Source organism: Arachis ipaensis, chromosome B09, assembly GCF_000816755.2.
Source record: "Arachis ipaensis cultivar K30076 chromosome B09, Araip1.1, whole genome shotgun sequence".
Taxonomy (NCBI): Eukaryota; Viridiplantae; Streptophyta; class Magnoliopsida; order Fabales; family Fabaceae; genus Arachis; species Arachis ipaensis.
The window spans coordinates 146287664-146303289 of NC_029793.2; the positions used below are offsets into that span (position 1 = coordinate 146287664).

The window sequence follows — 15626 nt, forward strand, 5'->3', positions numbered from 1 at the left end:
TTTAATATACTTAAATGAAAATAGTTCAATAATAATAATAATAATAATAATATGATTAAAAATTTTATTTTAGAAATATAGTACGTAGCTGATGAATGAAAATCCATTTTGCCCCTTCCTCTGTTTTCACTTTTCACTTTCAGTTCAACAACACAATCTATGATTCTCTAATCCTCTTTAAAGCCAACTGATTTCTCTCCTACTCGCATCCCTCTTCTTCTTTCTCTCTCACTGTAACTATAAACTATTCACTACGTAACAAACCACATACCCTTTTTCCTCCTCTTCTCCATTTTCCCATTACTCTGTTTCTCGCTTTCAATCTCAACTCCATGGCCCAGTTTACCCCCTCAGGTTTTTCATCTACTTTTCTTTATTTTCATTCGTTAAGGTCTGTTCTTGTACTCAACATTAATCCCCTGTTGTTTAGTTAACGTGGGTTTATTCATTTCCTCGGCTGGAACTTGATTTGTGAGCTAAAGATTGCATCTTTGAATTTTTTCGAATTTTAGGTTCTTGCTATCACAGGAATCATTCCATTCAATCAGATTGTAGATTACGTCTGAATGTATTGCTTTATTTATTTATTTATTTTGTTGTCATATGAGCATATTTTCATTAATAAAAGATGGCACATTGACACCAATTTTCTGGGGTCCGATTCCCATTAGTGCATGGAGTGGACAATAATCATGATGATGATGATGCATGTTGGAATCTTTTCTCTTATAACGCAATGTATCCGAGTCGAGCTTAATACATGATTTTATCTATCTATACTTAGCTGTCATGTCTTGTATAGATTCTATTTTATCTTTATATTGTGAAGTGCATAATCTGAAAAGGGTAATGCACTTGAAGATCGTGTTTGGTTGTTAGAGTATTCCTTGTAGTATTTGATCTCAAAGTACTGCATTTTGCATTATGGTATTTGTGAATTTTGGCTCTAAGGGAACAGAGAGGTCACAACTGAATTCAGGTTTAGCATGTCACAGTCATAGACCTTGAGAGAGGCCATGGTCCCCTTCAAAAGTTTCAGTATATTGTGTTCTATGTAAAGCAATTAGATTTTAGCTAGTGAAAATTTCTGAAACCCTGGATACTGTGTCCGTGCAGGTAAATCTGGTGATTTGAAACAAGAAGATGACAAGAAAACAAGTGAACTAGTTGTTTGCTTGGGTGAACTGTTAATAGACTTTGTACCAACGGTGGGTGGAGTGTCACTAGCTGAAGCACCTGCTTTCAAGAAAGCTCCTGGTGGTGCTCCTGCCAATGTAGCAGTTGGCATCTCAAGGCTTGGTGGTTCATCTGCTTTCATAGGCAAGGTATATCTCTCAATTCTATGTCTGTTTATCCACATGGTTATTTGGTTTCTTGTTACTCAAGACATTTACCACCCTTTATGTTGTTTCAACTTATCAGATTTTTCTGTGATGAAAGAGTCTGCCTGATTTTCTTGAATAGATAATCAGAGCTTAATTCCTTGCCATCTGTGTGTTTCAGGTAGGAAAGGATGAATTCGGGTATATGTTATGTGATATTTTAAAGCAGAACTTTGTTGATACATCTGGCGTGCGGTTTGACTCTGAAGCTAGAACTGCATTAGCTTTTGTCACGCTTAGAGCCGATGGCGAGCGCGAGTTCTTGTTTTTCCGGAACCCTAGTGCTGATATGCTTCTTCATGAGTCAGAGATTGACAAAAATCTCATACAGAAGGTGTTGTCTTAATTTATGTTTGTGTTTATAAAATTTTAACCCAAGAATTTTGGTTTTAGTCAGCATACTAATAGTAATCTTGATGGCAGGCTAAAATATTCCATTATGGTTCCATTAGCTTGATTCATGATCCATGCAAGTCAGCTCATCTTGCCGCCTTGCGAATCGCTAAAGAATCTGGTTGTATTCTCTCATATGATCCAAATTTGAGATTGGCGCTATGGCCATCAGCTGAGGCTGCTCAGAAAGGCATAATGAGTGTATGGGACAAAGCTGATATCATAAAGGTATTATGTTATATAACACTTGGCATTTCACCAACTTCGTTCTTATTTTGATTTCTGTTTTCATTTTCAATTTGTATCTATTTATTGGGTTTCTTGCTTTCAACAAAACAAAGAAAGGGGTCTTACTTTTGTAATATGTGATAAAAACTTATCAACTGAAATGACAACAGAAACAAAACTAAGTGCCCCATAAACATTTTTCATTCTTTTTTTTTTGTTATTATCTTATGTATGTGCAGATAAGCGAGGAGGAGATTACGTTTTTGACAGAGGGTGATGATCCTAACGATGATGATGTTGTATTAAAGAAGCTTTTTCACCCTAATCTCAAGCTATTAATTGTGACACAAGGCTCAGAGGGTTGTAGATATTACACCAAGGTAAGCTTACTACCAAGTAGTCCATTTGACAGTGAGTGGCATAAGCACTTGTTTCATTGTTGATTGTGTGCGCAGAAATTCAAAGGCCGGGTGGCAGGTGTTAAAGTTAACCCCATTGACACAACTGGGGCCGGTGATGCATTTGTTAGTGGGATTCTCTACAACATAGCTTCAGATCAAAGCATTTTACAGGTCTTTTACATAATGCAAGTTGAAGATTCTTCAAATGCTTCTTTCATGTTATGATACAATGAATAATCTGAAGTTTGATGGTGATTTAGGAGGAGGAGCAACTCCGGAAAGCGCTACGATTTGCCAACATATGTGGTGCCATCACTGTGACAAAGAGAGGTGCAATTCCCGCACTACCTAACAAAGAAGCTGTTGCGCAGTTCATGTTAGAAGCAACTACAATATAGCACCAACCATTAACACTTGACAGTTTCTTCTGTTATAAAAATGTACTACTATATGGTGTTAAGCTATGGCTTTGTATCTTTTACTTTGTATTTTTTTTTTCATTTACAATAAGCTCAATTGCGTTGCTCACTCAAGCTATAGATTTTGTAATAAATCGATTCATTTATAGTAGAGGAAATTAACAAATTGTATACTCCAATGATCAAAAAATCTCTTCTTCTTTTGTGACTAGTGCCTTGCCTAATCTCTCATATGAAGAAATTAATTACCCGTTTATGTGCCTGAAATTAAATTTATATAATTAATTATATCTATCACATAAAAGTTTTACAACATGAGTAGTATGTTATTGGATAATAGTGATTAAATAAAAAATCCATAATATTTCGAAGAAAGAAAGCTAAAATTACGAAGATAGAAAACGAAGGCTTTTCGTGACTGGCGAACGTGGGTAGGCAACTAAGCATGTGGCAAAACTCGTCATACACAGACTCAGACTCAGACTCGTATAATATAAATAAAAACCAGATATAAAAATCAGAGGCCATTTTTCGATTTGGGTTCAATTCCGCAAAAACCGTGTTCTGAACCGGCGTCGAACCGCGGGCGCCGCTGCTGTTCGGAGATCGCAAACCCCACGCCGGAGTGTGAGATTTTTTCCGAAATGGCTTCAAACCAGTCGTTCGTCCCTGAGATCGGACCTGACGGTCTCCCTCGAGAAGCTTCCGTCATTAGCTACACCGAGAAGGTACTTCTCTATTCTTCGCTCTTCAATTCAATTCCGTCGTTACTTCATTTTCTCATTCTTCGCTTCCTTCCTTCTTGTTGTAGATCATCGAAGAAGAGCAACTTCAATTGCACAGGTAACTTCTCTTTCTCTTTCTCTGGCTATTTTTTTGTTCATTTGGATCTGGCGATGAGTTTGTGCTTGGTTATTGATTCTTTTTGTGCGGTTGCATTTGCGGCATTGTTTCAATTTAGGTCGTTTTACTTCAATGGTCGAATTGAATTCATTGTTTCTTTGATTTTTGGTTTACGAGTAATTTTAATTTTTGTTCTCTTGAAGTAGAAATTGGACATCAATTTTATATAATCCAATGATTCTCCTGGCAATGATAGCTAAAATCCTGTGGCTACGAAAGATTGAAGATGCAATAACAAGCTGTTGAAGCAATAGCATTATTTATTAATTATGGTATAAACTGAAGTTCTGGTAATATGGTAGCAGAAGGAAGTGGTCAAGTGGAGATGATGTTTTTTGCACCTTTGTTTAAAATGTTGGAATATTAGGAATTGCAGTAAGGAATTAATTGCATTTTTGGATGGTGGTAACACTGATGATCCATGTTTATGATTTTGTATACATTTGACTGTTGTTTTTCTGTTAATATTAGTGCGATTTTGCTGTGCTAAATTTGTTATTTGGTGTATGAGTTATATAGAAAATGAAATTGGTTAGAATAATCATGCCTCTCCCTATTGTGGAACTAGTAATTAATTCAGACAAGGTTTTTGAGGTTTTTGAGCAAAGGGTGAGCAAATTTATCTAATGAATCATAGGATCCAGGAAGTAGATGCTCTATTTTAGAAGCATGATCCTATGTAGTTTTGGACCCCCCTTCATCCTGTCTCCACTATTACATATTGTTGATTGTTTGTAATATATATAGAGGCACCATTTATTGCCACCATATAGTTAGATTATCAAGCAAGCAGAGTGTCTGTCATCTTGATCTCTGTTTAATTAATTTCAGATACATTCAAGAAAACTATTCTAAAATTCGCGATGTTGAGCGTGAGCTTGCAAATCTTACAATGGAGATGAAACTCACGGCCGGCCCAAAGAAAGCAGGTTTCCACCTGTCACTGTTGCTTCTCATGGCAAAAATTTAAAACGGTTGTTTTTCCCTGGTTGTTATGGTGAATGATTTTGGTTTACTTTTATACATGATGCATTCTTTAAGCACTTGAACTTTTGAGAAAGAAAATAGAGACACAAACAGAGAAAATTCGCATGGCCAAGCTCAAAGAAGAACAGGCACGGAAGGTATGTTACTTTAATAAACTCTATCTTGTATTGGCTTGCTATTTTCATCATATCAATATTTTGGTTATCTGTGCAATCAAAAAGAAAGTATGTATCATGTCATTGTGTTAGTCAAATGCCACGTTACTGCGTGACTTCAGATCTTGATTCACTTTTAGCATTGCCGTAATTGATTTGCTTTTGGGTTGCTTTACTTTCCTCACAATCTTTTGTTCAAATCACTAAATCACTGTAGATGCCATGTAACTAAATGAAGTTATGGGCGATTTGGTCCTCTAAATTATCAGCAACAATAAGTTGCATATGTAATTTTAATATCTTGACTGTGTGTGTCAGGTGTGGGAGGCAGCATCAAAAGTAGTGAAGGATGAAGAGGCATTAAAGCAGAAGTTATGTGATGACTTGAGCAATCTGGTAACTATTGCCAAACGAAGATATAAGATACTTAACACAATCTATATTCTCTTGTTTGATAATAACAATCTTCTATATAGGTTCAAGAGAGCAGTAATTCCCAGTTTTCTAGGCTGGAGGAATTAAAAAGACGACTCGAAGCTTTGAATCCAAATCGTGCATCAACTAATTCTCATCATGTACGTCCTTCATAGTTTACTAATTTTATATTAATATTGCTGATGACCTCTAACATATATTATAGCAATAAATGTTTAAAAACATTTATTATAGCAATAAATGTTTAAACATTGCATTTCAATTACATTAGGATGGGAAATCTGCAAGTTCTTCTCAGGATGGTTCAACCCGTGATGGATCCTCTGCTTCCAATGCAAGGGAAAGTGGGGGATCAGCTGAGAGCATTCCCGACCAAGGTAGTGGTCAGAAAGTTGGATCTCATCATCAGTCTCCTAATGAAGGCGAAGGAAGAACTAAAAAGAAAGTAAATTTCCACATTAAAGGGAAAGGAATCGGTGCTGTCTCCAAAGGTAGATCTTCAGCTCCTGGCTGGACTGGTGCTGGCTTCGATGTAGATGGCAGAACATGAGAGTGTTATTCTAAGATATTACTGCAGTAAATTCATTGAATTAGAAGTCCATAATTTTTGTACAAGGTTTACCTTCTGTTCTCCATTATTTCTACACATTAGCATGCAAACGTTGTCTTTCATCGTCACAGAATGACTGAGCTTCTCACTTGTATTGGCTAGCAGTCTAGCACAAAACTGTGAATGCCTTAATTCCTCTGCTACTTTCGGGCAAAGAACAATCAATATGTCCAGCTAGGTTCTCCTTTGTGATCATTCAACTTGTCTCGTACTACTCATACTCGCTTCTTAAATGCTTGCAGATAGATAGCATTGTTCGCTCAAGCATGATTTACAAAATTTGAATATAAAATAACTTGACCATCTGGCGAAACTTTTCAATCATTATGCCTCTTTTTTCATTTTCATTTTTAAAGTAAAAACAGCACCCGTGCTTGTAACTGGATTTCAATTTATCGCACAACTAGACCCAAGAAATCTTTTTCATTCAATGTGTACAAGTTTCTTTCTGCATGGGAATTGTTTTACTGGAGAATTTTAGATTTGTGTGATTGTATGAAAACATGGCTATTATTGCATGGTAAATATGCTCAGTTGATAACTTGATATACGAATAAGAATACCACAATCCTACTTCCAAATAGCTCTGCAATCCTGCTAAAGTGGTGGGACAAGACTTTTTTACACAATAATGGTAGGATTTGAGTATAAATACCATACTTCTCGCCATTGATACGTATTACCTAACTCAGTTTTAGGGATTCGTGTATCATGGTTGCTTTTCTATATCATGAAGTTTCCCACTGAGTTTCTTTGCAGTGTTGCACAGAAGAATTAACTTGCTATTTCTACTCAAGTTTCTTGCAATTATGATCTTCTGGCATGCAACAAGTGCCCTTCACCCTAGGCCTACACCTACAACTGCAACCATAATACCTCTACTTTTAATACCTGAGACCTTGTTTGGTAGGAGTTACTTCATATTATCAGTACCTCTCTTCGAGTAATATCAGGATCACTACTGTTTACATTTTGAATTGGACCTTTCATAAATTAATGTGGTACCTCTATTTGTACTAGTCTACTAGCTTAATCACTAGCCTCCTTGATGAATCTCTTCTCCCAATCAATTTCACGTTTGAATTATGATCCTACATATCATTATTGTTCACATACTATATATTCAATGATATTTTGTATTTTCAAATCATATACATAGCGGATGGATCATTTTCATGCTTCTTTTAAGTTTTATTGACTTATACTATCAAATAATATTTTTTAAAGGCAATAAATTTTATCAATCTAACTGTTGAATTATGTTATGATATCTTAATAATAAAGTTTAACAAATTAAAAAAAAAATCGAATATCAATAGATATGTGATTTAATAGTCGTATTTACTTATATTTTTAAAGTTGTGTAAAAATAAAATATTATGATGACATATATATATCAAACTAATTCCAAAATTTATGAAATTTTATTAAATTGATCTGTATAATGAAATATTGAACTTCAATTATTGGATAAATGAAAATTTTCGTGCGTAAGAAATTATTTGCCTATGCACAAGTGTAAATCATATAGGAAAATTTTCAAGTGTACCGTCATACCGGTATTTCAGTTATTTTTAACCGTTGATCTTAATTATAAAAAATATATATAATATATATAATTAAGATCAACGATTAAAAATTACTGATACACCGATAACAGTATACTTAAAAATCTTCCAATCATATAAACCAAGACTTTAACCAAATGTTATATATATATAAGGTACGTGTTGATATAGGGTTGGTATAATTTTGGTTTAATTCTTAAGTCAATTATTATGATGCGGATGCTATGAATCTATCTTTATGATTACCGTACCGCATATTGTATATGTGGTGTTCAGTCACATCTAAAGTTAAGAGTACGCTTTGCGCATGATAATTGTTTATGGTTCCATCTAGATCAGTAGCATGCTTAGCTTGTATGGTAGTTGTCACATTTGCATATATAGAGAGTAGGGACAAACTTGATTATAAACGTATACATATCATCATTTACGGTAATGTAATGTAAGGGAGACAAAAAATTATAATTTATGAATGTTAAATAAAAAAAAAATTTGTTACTAAACATTTTTATATAATTTATTTAAGTGATGATATATAGTAGCTCATGATTATCATTGTTTGAATATAACTGCTGGATCTAATTAATTCATCAACATAACGATTGATGGAGAATAATAGTAGTGTTAGCATGTTATTAGTATTTATATTGTATTCAAAAATACAAAAAGGTGAAAATTATGCTATAATAGCAAAAAGATATGACTTATTATACCAACTAAAATTGAAGAAAATAAACCAAGTAGGATTTGGCGATTTGCCATTGCCATGCATATGTTTCTTTCAATTTACGTTTTCGAAAAATATGGAAGGAAAGAAAGAAACATGAGGCAGTAGTAGTGGCCCCCCATTTTTCTTGTCTGGCGTTAGAATCAGTGCTAACATTTTGAGTAGTGATAAATGAATTTGCATTTGGCCATAACAAAAAAGATTGCCCTTTTAATAAATATATTGCACTACCTTTTTTTTTCTCCCTCTCCTTTTATGCTAAGGGGTGTCACCTTTTCCTAAATATATGAAGCCCATTTTTTTCTCAATCAGTGACTCATATATAATTATTAATAATAATTGAATAATGCATCATCAATCATATATATATGGTATTTGTGATAATGCATGGGCCAAAGAGTCAGCAATTTCAGAACACAAAACCCTTGAAGGACACGCAGAAACAAACAGATCCATAAGCGAAACAAGTGTTACTCTAAGCAGCTAAACATCATTAAATTGGTCAGACACACCCATCTCAGGTCTCAATCTTTTTACCTGTTTCCACTTTCCACCGTAGCTAGTTAAAAACAATCCACGTCACTTAATTATTAATTAACTTTTTGAATTTTCACTCCCGCTTATTTCTTCTTTCTATAGTGTACTAAATACTTAATAGTTTATGCATCAGAACTGCCATATTCATGTTAATTACTGCACATAGCATTTGATGCTATTGATATATTAAAGCATGAAAATATTTCTCGCTGTTGAATATGTTACGCATAAAATAAATACTTCTCCTAACGCATATGCATGCATGCATAAATTGAAACTATGATAATATTTTTGAATGCGTCCAGACATTTTATATATACTAATTTCTCTAACTTCTTGGAGATATTGTACTTTAGCATGTTACTTCATTTTGTTATTTAAAAAAAATAATAGTAAGAAAGAAATAAAAGGAAAGGAAAAAGGGTAAAACTCTTGCATATATTGAAGTTCACGTTTGCATGCAAAAACACATACATTTTAATTGAAGTTAATAAATAAGAAAATGATTGCAATCTTGCGCTAGATAACAATCTCAAACTTCCATGAAGCAAGAACCAAATACAATATGATGATTCTCTGACCATATTCCACTCCTTATCTCACTAGGTAGTTCATTCAAGTAATGTAAGCGTCATGCATGTGCCTTTTTAATTTTTATTATCCCCTTACGTAATCTTCTAGGTAGGTACGACACCAGCATCTGTATACGTTTATTACTTTATAACAAATTTCAGTAAATTAAAATATAAAAATATAGTATATATAGTATGATTCATATAAGATTAACAACTCTTGTTCATGTCTTGAAATGCGGGAAAAGATCAGTGATCTCATTTAAATCAAATTTTATGAAACATTAAGTGAAACTTATTTTAATTTATTGCGTAACTGTAATTTTAAGGTTAATATATATAGCCTCGGATGTTATTATTAGCATAAATAAATATTATTATATATACCTAGATTTTTTTAATTTTTTCAAAAATGTTAAAAATCATCTCAATTTTTAGCACATAATAATCATTATCATATAAAAATTAATTCTAAAATAACTACCGTGAAAATCATATAAAAAACAAATTTTGGTTCGTTGCCATACAAAAATATTTTACCATTACACATATTTCTATTAACATAGTATAGAAATTCGCATATATAAAACAAAAATCAGATTATAGAACATTAATTTATTACAGAACAATAAAAACTAAAATCATTGTAAATAATCAGAATTAAAAATAAAAATATATACAAACAGCATATAAATATTGAATATAGAACAATAATACAAGTAATTGAAGTTAATATTCTGATAACTCACACTAATTTATCAGAATCATAAAAAAAAGTCATTTATATCTCGTCAATTACGTTTAATGAAGGAAAAAAAAAATCTAATTCGCACAAATTTAATTTAACTCATTTGAACTATGATTTTTTATTGTCATTGAAAATTTGTATATTTAACAAAAGTTTATGTTCAATTTCATAAACATTGTGTTTTAGATTAAAAAATTGTAAAACAAAATGTAATTAACCTAAAATTCTGAATAGAATGCATAAAAATGCAGCATAATATAATAAAGAAAAAGTATAGGGTACCAATATATTATTTGTTAATTTATTGTTAACAATAATTAATTATTATATTTTAAATACATATATAAAGAGATACATCTAGAAAATACATCTATAAAGACACTTTCATTAAACATAATTATAAAAAAGATATTTTTATTAGATATATCCGCAAAGATACTTCCATTAAATATAATCATAAATAAGAGTTGACAAAAGTGGACAAAAATAATATTAATAACGTAGCGACTAGCAAGATTGTATAACAAAAAATCGAAAGAAAAAAAAATGGTGCGTTTGAAAGTGAGACGGTAATTAAAAGAGAGAACGAACTTTTGAATATAGCAGTGAATAGAATTTTATTTTTAACAACTTGATTACACTTAGTTAGTAAAAGAAATTAAACACCTAGCATTTTGAATATAAAAATTTTAACAAAGATTTAAATCTTAAAACTATTCGACCTAGTAAAAATTTTATACAACGAATTAAGTTGTTTAAAATCGAAAAAGTTTTAAGAATTAAATCTAGACGGCGGTAATGGATGATGGGCCAGGCGAGGGAGAATCTGATCACGTGAAGATTAGAACGGTCTCCAAACGGGCCCATGTGACATCGTCTGCCGCATGTCTCCCGTCCAAAACGACGGCGTCTCAAAGCATGAAGACGGTAACAGTTTCATGCACCAACGTCTCCATTATGCTCCTTCCAATCTCCATCACCAACCCTTCTTCTCTTTCCTCCTTCACCTTCCTCTCCATCTCCTCCATTTCTATCAACCCATCAATATCCTCCAGAACCTCACACTTCGCACCTGGGAAACTCCGAACCTTCCTCCACACTGTCTCCACCAACAACCCACCCTCGTGTTTTCGTCTTGCCAGAATCTCCGACAGCAGTTCATCGACCAAGTCGAATAGTAGTCTCCGGTTACAGCGAAGACCCAGTTGGTCCCTCTGCGTAAAGATGCAACCTTTGTCTGGATTGGATGATGGGTAGTGATGCTCGAGGTTGTGAAAGAGTGAAGGGTCTAATGGGTGGGAAAGAGAGAACCATTGGTATTGGATTTGGGGTAACGTAGCTTTGCGCAACCCCGTGCGGCTTAGTATGCTTGTGATGTACTCAAATTCTGGTCCTTGATCGTCGGCTGCGGTGGTGGTGGCGCCGGCGGGTGTTTGAATTGCATCTTTTTTGTACTTCTGGCGGGCACAACTTGATAACTGTGCGCTGCTGCGTCTTTGTTCTTGAGTATCACATGGCTGCAATATTTGGTTATTGTTGTTAAAAACCTTAATCCACACGCAAACTATAATTAATTAATTTAACCAGTGACGAATGATTAAAGAAATCTAATTAATCAAACATATAGATGACGAAATTAAAAGGAAAGGACGAAGTTTTAATATAGTTAGATAGATTTACAAGCTAGCACTAAAGTACCAAAAAGATGTACATATTAAAAAACACAAACTTGTTTAGAACAAAAAAAAAAGAGATGGACTAAAATTTAAAGTGTTGCAATTTGATAAATGGGGTACCTGTTTTTGGGGGATTTTAGTTGGGAGAGGAGAAGGGTGAGTCTTGACAGGGAGAAGATTTGGAGCTGTATTGAGAAGAAGGTTGCTTGAAAGTGGATGAGTTGATCTGTTCTTGGTTTTGGGTCTTGTTGGTGAGAGTGTACAGGAAACAAATGACTCTTGTTGCTTCTTTCTTATTGATGATGTCTGTGGAGCAGTAGTCCTATTCACCCCTGATCCCAACTTCTCAGTAGTCCTGCTTCTCTTGCATTTTGGAGCTGATGATGACTTTTTGCTCTGCAAATCATCTTTTGAGCTTAATTGTGTTTCAGTCTGGTGAGCAATAGGAAGTGGAGTAGTAGTAGGTGACGATGATAACGGCTTTTGATCTTTTGGGGTAAGAGGTGATGATGGTTTTGTGATGCTGTTTGGGTTATTGTGTTTGGAGTCAACGAATCTGCTGAGTCTTGGTGACTGCTTCCCCGGGCTGCAAGCTTCATTCACAATCACATTCACATTCACATTCACATTACTACTTGTCTTTGTAGCTTTCTTGAATCTGATTTGTTGGACCACAGAAGATTCTTGCTCTCTGTTCTTAACAGTGTTGGTTATGTCAGTTATCCCAACTCTCCTGCTTACACTTTCCTTAACCTGCTTCACAATTTGCCTTGCATAGTGGCTTGGACTTCTGCTGCTACTACTATTGTTGTTGTTCTCATCAAATTTCCTCTTTGAAAATGAGAAGCGAGGGGCTTCCAAGTAGTTCTCATCAACCCCAATGTTCTCCTTGTTGATTTGCAAAGAGAGTCTACTATGCTCAACATCTGATCTTCTTGGAGTATCAGACAAGGAACGAATGGTTCCTATGCTGTCTGTGCTGTGTCTGTGTCTCATTATTTGGATGTGGTGATGCTGGTGCCTTGCTTTAGGGTTATGATGATGAACCTGTGGATTATTGTTATTGTTGTTGCTTCTTCCATGTTTGTTACTAATTATTGGAGTGGAGAGGGTTGAAGAAGAGGAGGAATTAGGAGAGGAAGAGTTGTTTTCAGGAAGAAGATCAAGCCCCATCAATCTTGCAACCAATGTTGGTGTCTTGGTTCCCGGAGAGAAGCTCATTTCCGAGGAGAAATCACTCGAATAATTTCCTGATCTTGTTCTTGTCATGCTTCTGCTTGTTTTGATTCGAATGTTCTTCTGTACTTTCAAGAATTGGTAGAGTGTTAGTAGTCCTAAAAGTTGGTAAAAATTTGTGACATGTATGAAATAGACAAGTTAAACTAATAATTAACAAGTTACCGGAATTTGTAAATGTTGTTGTTCTTTTGAGGAGGCAGTACCATGTTGTGATTCCAAGCTATTCCTTGGTCCTTCAGCACCATCTGATGATGATTTATAGAGGGTTAGATGCAGAGACAATAGTATAGTATAGAATGTATATATTATATAGTAATAGTACCTTTGGAGAGACATTGTGAGATGGAAGAGGGAGACTTGTGTTGATGTTGGTTTATGGAAAAGTGAAATGGATGGAAATGGAAGGTTTGAAAGAGAGAACACATGCAACCAGTAGAAGTAGAAGGCTTGGAGGAGGAGGAGGAGGAGGAAGAGGACCTTCCAAATGCAGGAGCAGGCCAATACCACCAATAGTCCTTCCCCATAATAATTGGTTAAATCTTTGAAAACAAACTAGTGAAAATGACATGCAGAGAAAGAGGGTGCTTATTAGCTTGTGAGTTTTGTATTTGGTGGCATATATATGATGATGATGATGATGCAGGTGCAGGCCAGGCTGATTAATGAGCGACAAAACCGGATCCCTTCCAAGGATCTATAAAAACGGTCACATTTGTATATCTATCTGTTAAGACAACTACAAGTACGTCATCACCTTTTCAAATTTCTTTTTCCTTCAACTCTACTTTTCTGTGTACTATTAATAAGTGTGAGGAGTATTAAATTTAGTCCCACATTAAAAAAAGTAAAGAAGAGTGAGGAGTTTATAAGATGAGAATCCCATTAATTTATTATCTTAAAATTTTGAATTGAATATGGTGTCTTCTCATCTTATATTCTCTTACTTGATTCTTTTTCGAAATTATGAATTATGAAATATTTCACTCTTAATATATATTTCTTATACTATATAAGAAGTCAAGAAGCATTTCTCTCTCTAATAGTATATAATAGTATTTTCTGATGCACTCACTCCTAAGTTGTAATTAATTAGCAGCCAAAGGCCAGTTATTGGGAAAAGGAAGATGCATGACGATATATATGATCAAGCACATCTCTCTTCAGCTGTTAATTAATTAGATGGTATATTTATATGGATATATATGTTGCTAATCCCGTGATTGGTACGTGTATACAAATGTGAGGTGATCGTTATTATCATCTCGTTGAAGCAATTAATGCAACAAGCTTAATTATGTATTAGGGATCTGTGACTTCAACCATGCCGCGTTTGTTTCAAAAAAAATACTCCCTCTTAAGCTAAGGCTTTGACATGAACTAATTAATGAATGTCACTTTTCGTTGATATCAGAAATTAATTTAAAATACTACAATTATTATAGACTTATAATAACGCTCTGGGGATCCACTGCTTAATACTGTTCTTTTACTTGTTCGTAATTTCATCATCATATCCATACTAAGTAGTATCTTATATATTCTGAACTCCAAAAATTTTTTATTTGTATTAAATATACTCCTACAGTTAATTTTTCAAAAAATTTAACACCAATTCAATAATAATTTCATAAGAACAACCCTCAACACAAGCAAATCAAGCATAATTTTCATGCATTATTGTTAGATTGGTCTTAATTTTTTTGAAAATTTAGCCAGTAGAGATATATTTGATGCAAATCGAAAACTTTTGGAACAAATTGAAACAAAATAAAATTTAGAAGTATTTTTGAAATTTTTTTCAAATTTCAGAGACAAAAAATATACTTTACCCTTATTATTATTTTAATTTCCTATCAGCCAACTTAAACCATTGAATAAGTTCAGCTTCAAAAGAATTAACTCTGAGTGAATCCAACAGTCTTAATTACTCACTAACAGTGATAGAACTCGCATGAAATAATTCATTTTTCTTTATTATAAATTTATAATAGTAACTCACTAACAGTGATGTTTGATTCTAGTGTAACTCAAATTCCAGAACTCGTAAACAAAATTTCCAATTTGAGACTTATAATAGTAAGTTAATAACCACACATGGTTACTCAGATTTGATCCAGAGATGACAAACTACTCCAACGATCAATTATACTTATTTAATTGGTATATATATTATATTTTATGCTTTTCGTACACTTCTCTAAATAAAATATTTCTTTTCACATAATAATGTTTTCCTTTATACATTAGACTAGAAGAAGAAAGACGATATAATAATATAACAACAAAGGTGCGTAAATCTAAAATCTCTGAACTGAAGGGCCCCTTCTGAAAATAAAGGCTCACAATTCTTGATATATAATTATATATGGATGAGGACAAATTCTAGCTACCATCAGCATGCTATTGCAGCTCTAATTAATACACAACTAGCTACTTGATATTTTATTATATAACTAAAAAAATTATACTCCTTCTGATTTCAAAAAATTATTTAATTTTAACCGCTACTACAAATTTAAAAGATTGATGTTTATATTAATAAATAGTTTGTAATATATGAAGAATAATACTACGTGTGCCTATTAGAATTTATTATTTTTATTATTATTTATATTTTTATTTATCAGAATTTTTAATTATAATTTT

At 33.4% G+C, this 15626-nt stretch overlaps 3 protein-coding genes across 3 annotated transcripts; 2 read left to right on the plus strand and 1 right to left on the minus strand.

Annotated features, from left to right (window-relative positions):
* On the plus strand, positions 120–2932 carry LOC107616808 (probable fructokinase-7). Its single transcript, XM_016318729.2, has 7 exons — positions 120–354; positions 1117–1325; positions 1504–1716; positions 1806–2003; positions 2243–2383; positions 2459–2575; positions 2665–2932. The coding sequence occupies exons 1-7, from the start codon at positions 333–335 to the stop codon at positions 2800–2802; spliced, it is 1038 nt and encodes a 345-aa protein (XP_016174215.1). The 5' UTR covers positions 120–332; the 3' UTR covers positions 2803–2932.
* On the plus strand, positions 3234–6108 carry LOC107619428. The gene is made up of 7 exons (XM_016321715.2): positions 3234–3551; positions 3635–3666; positions 4558–4655; positions 4768–4850; positions 5187–5264; positions 5345–5443; positions 5575–6108. Exons 1-7 carry the CDS (start codon positions 3468–3470, stop codon positions 5851–5853), a joined length of 753 nt encoding a protein of 250 aa, XP_016177201.1. The 5' UTR covers positions 3234–3467; the 3' UTR covers positions 5854–6108.
* LOC107619688 (ras guanine nucleotide exchange factor Y) lies at positions 10667–13638 on the minus strand. Its single transcript, XM_016321985.2, has 4 exons — positions 13303–13638; positions 13143–13225; positions 11862–13040; positions 10667–11582 (listed from the first exon to the last, which is right to left on the minus strand). The coding sequence occupies exons 1-4, from the start codon at positions 13502–13504 to the stop codon at positions 10977–10979; spliced, it is 2070 nt and encodes a 689-aa protein (XP_016177471.1). The 5' UTR covers positions 13505–13638; the 3' UTR covers positions 10667–10976.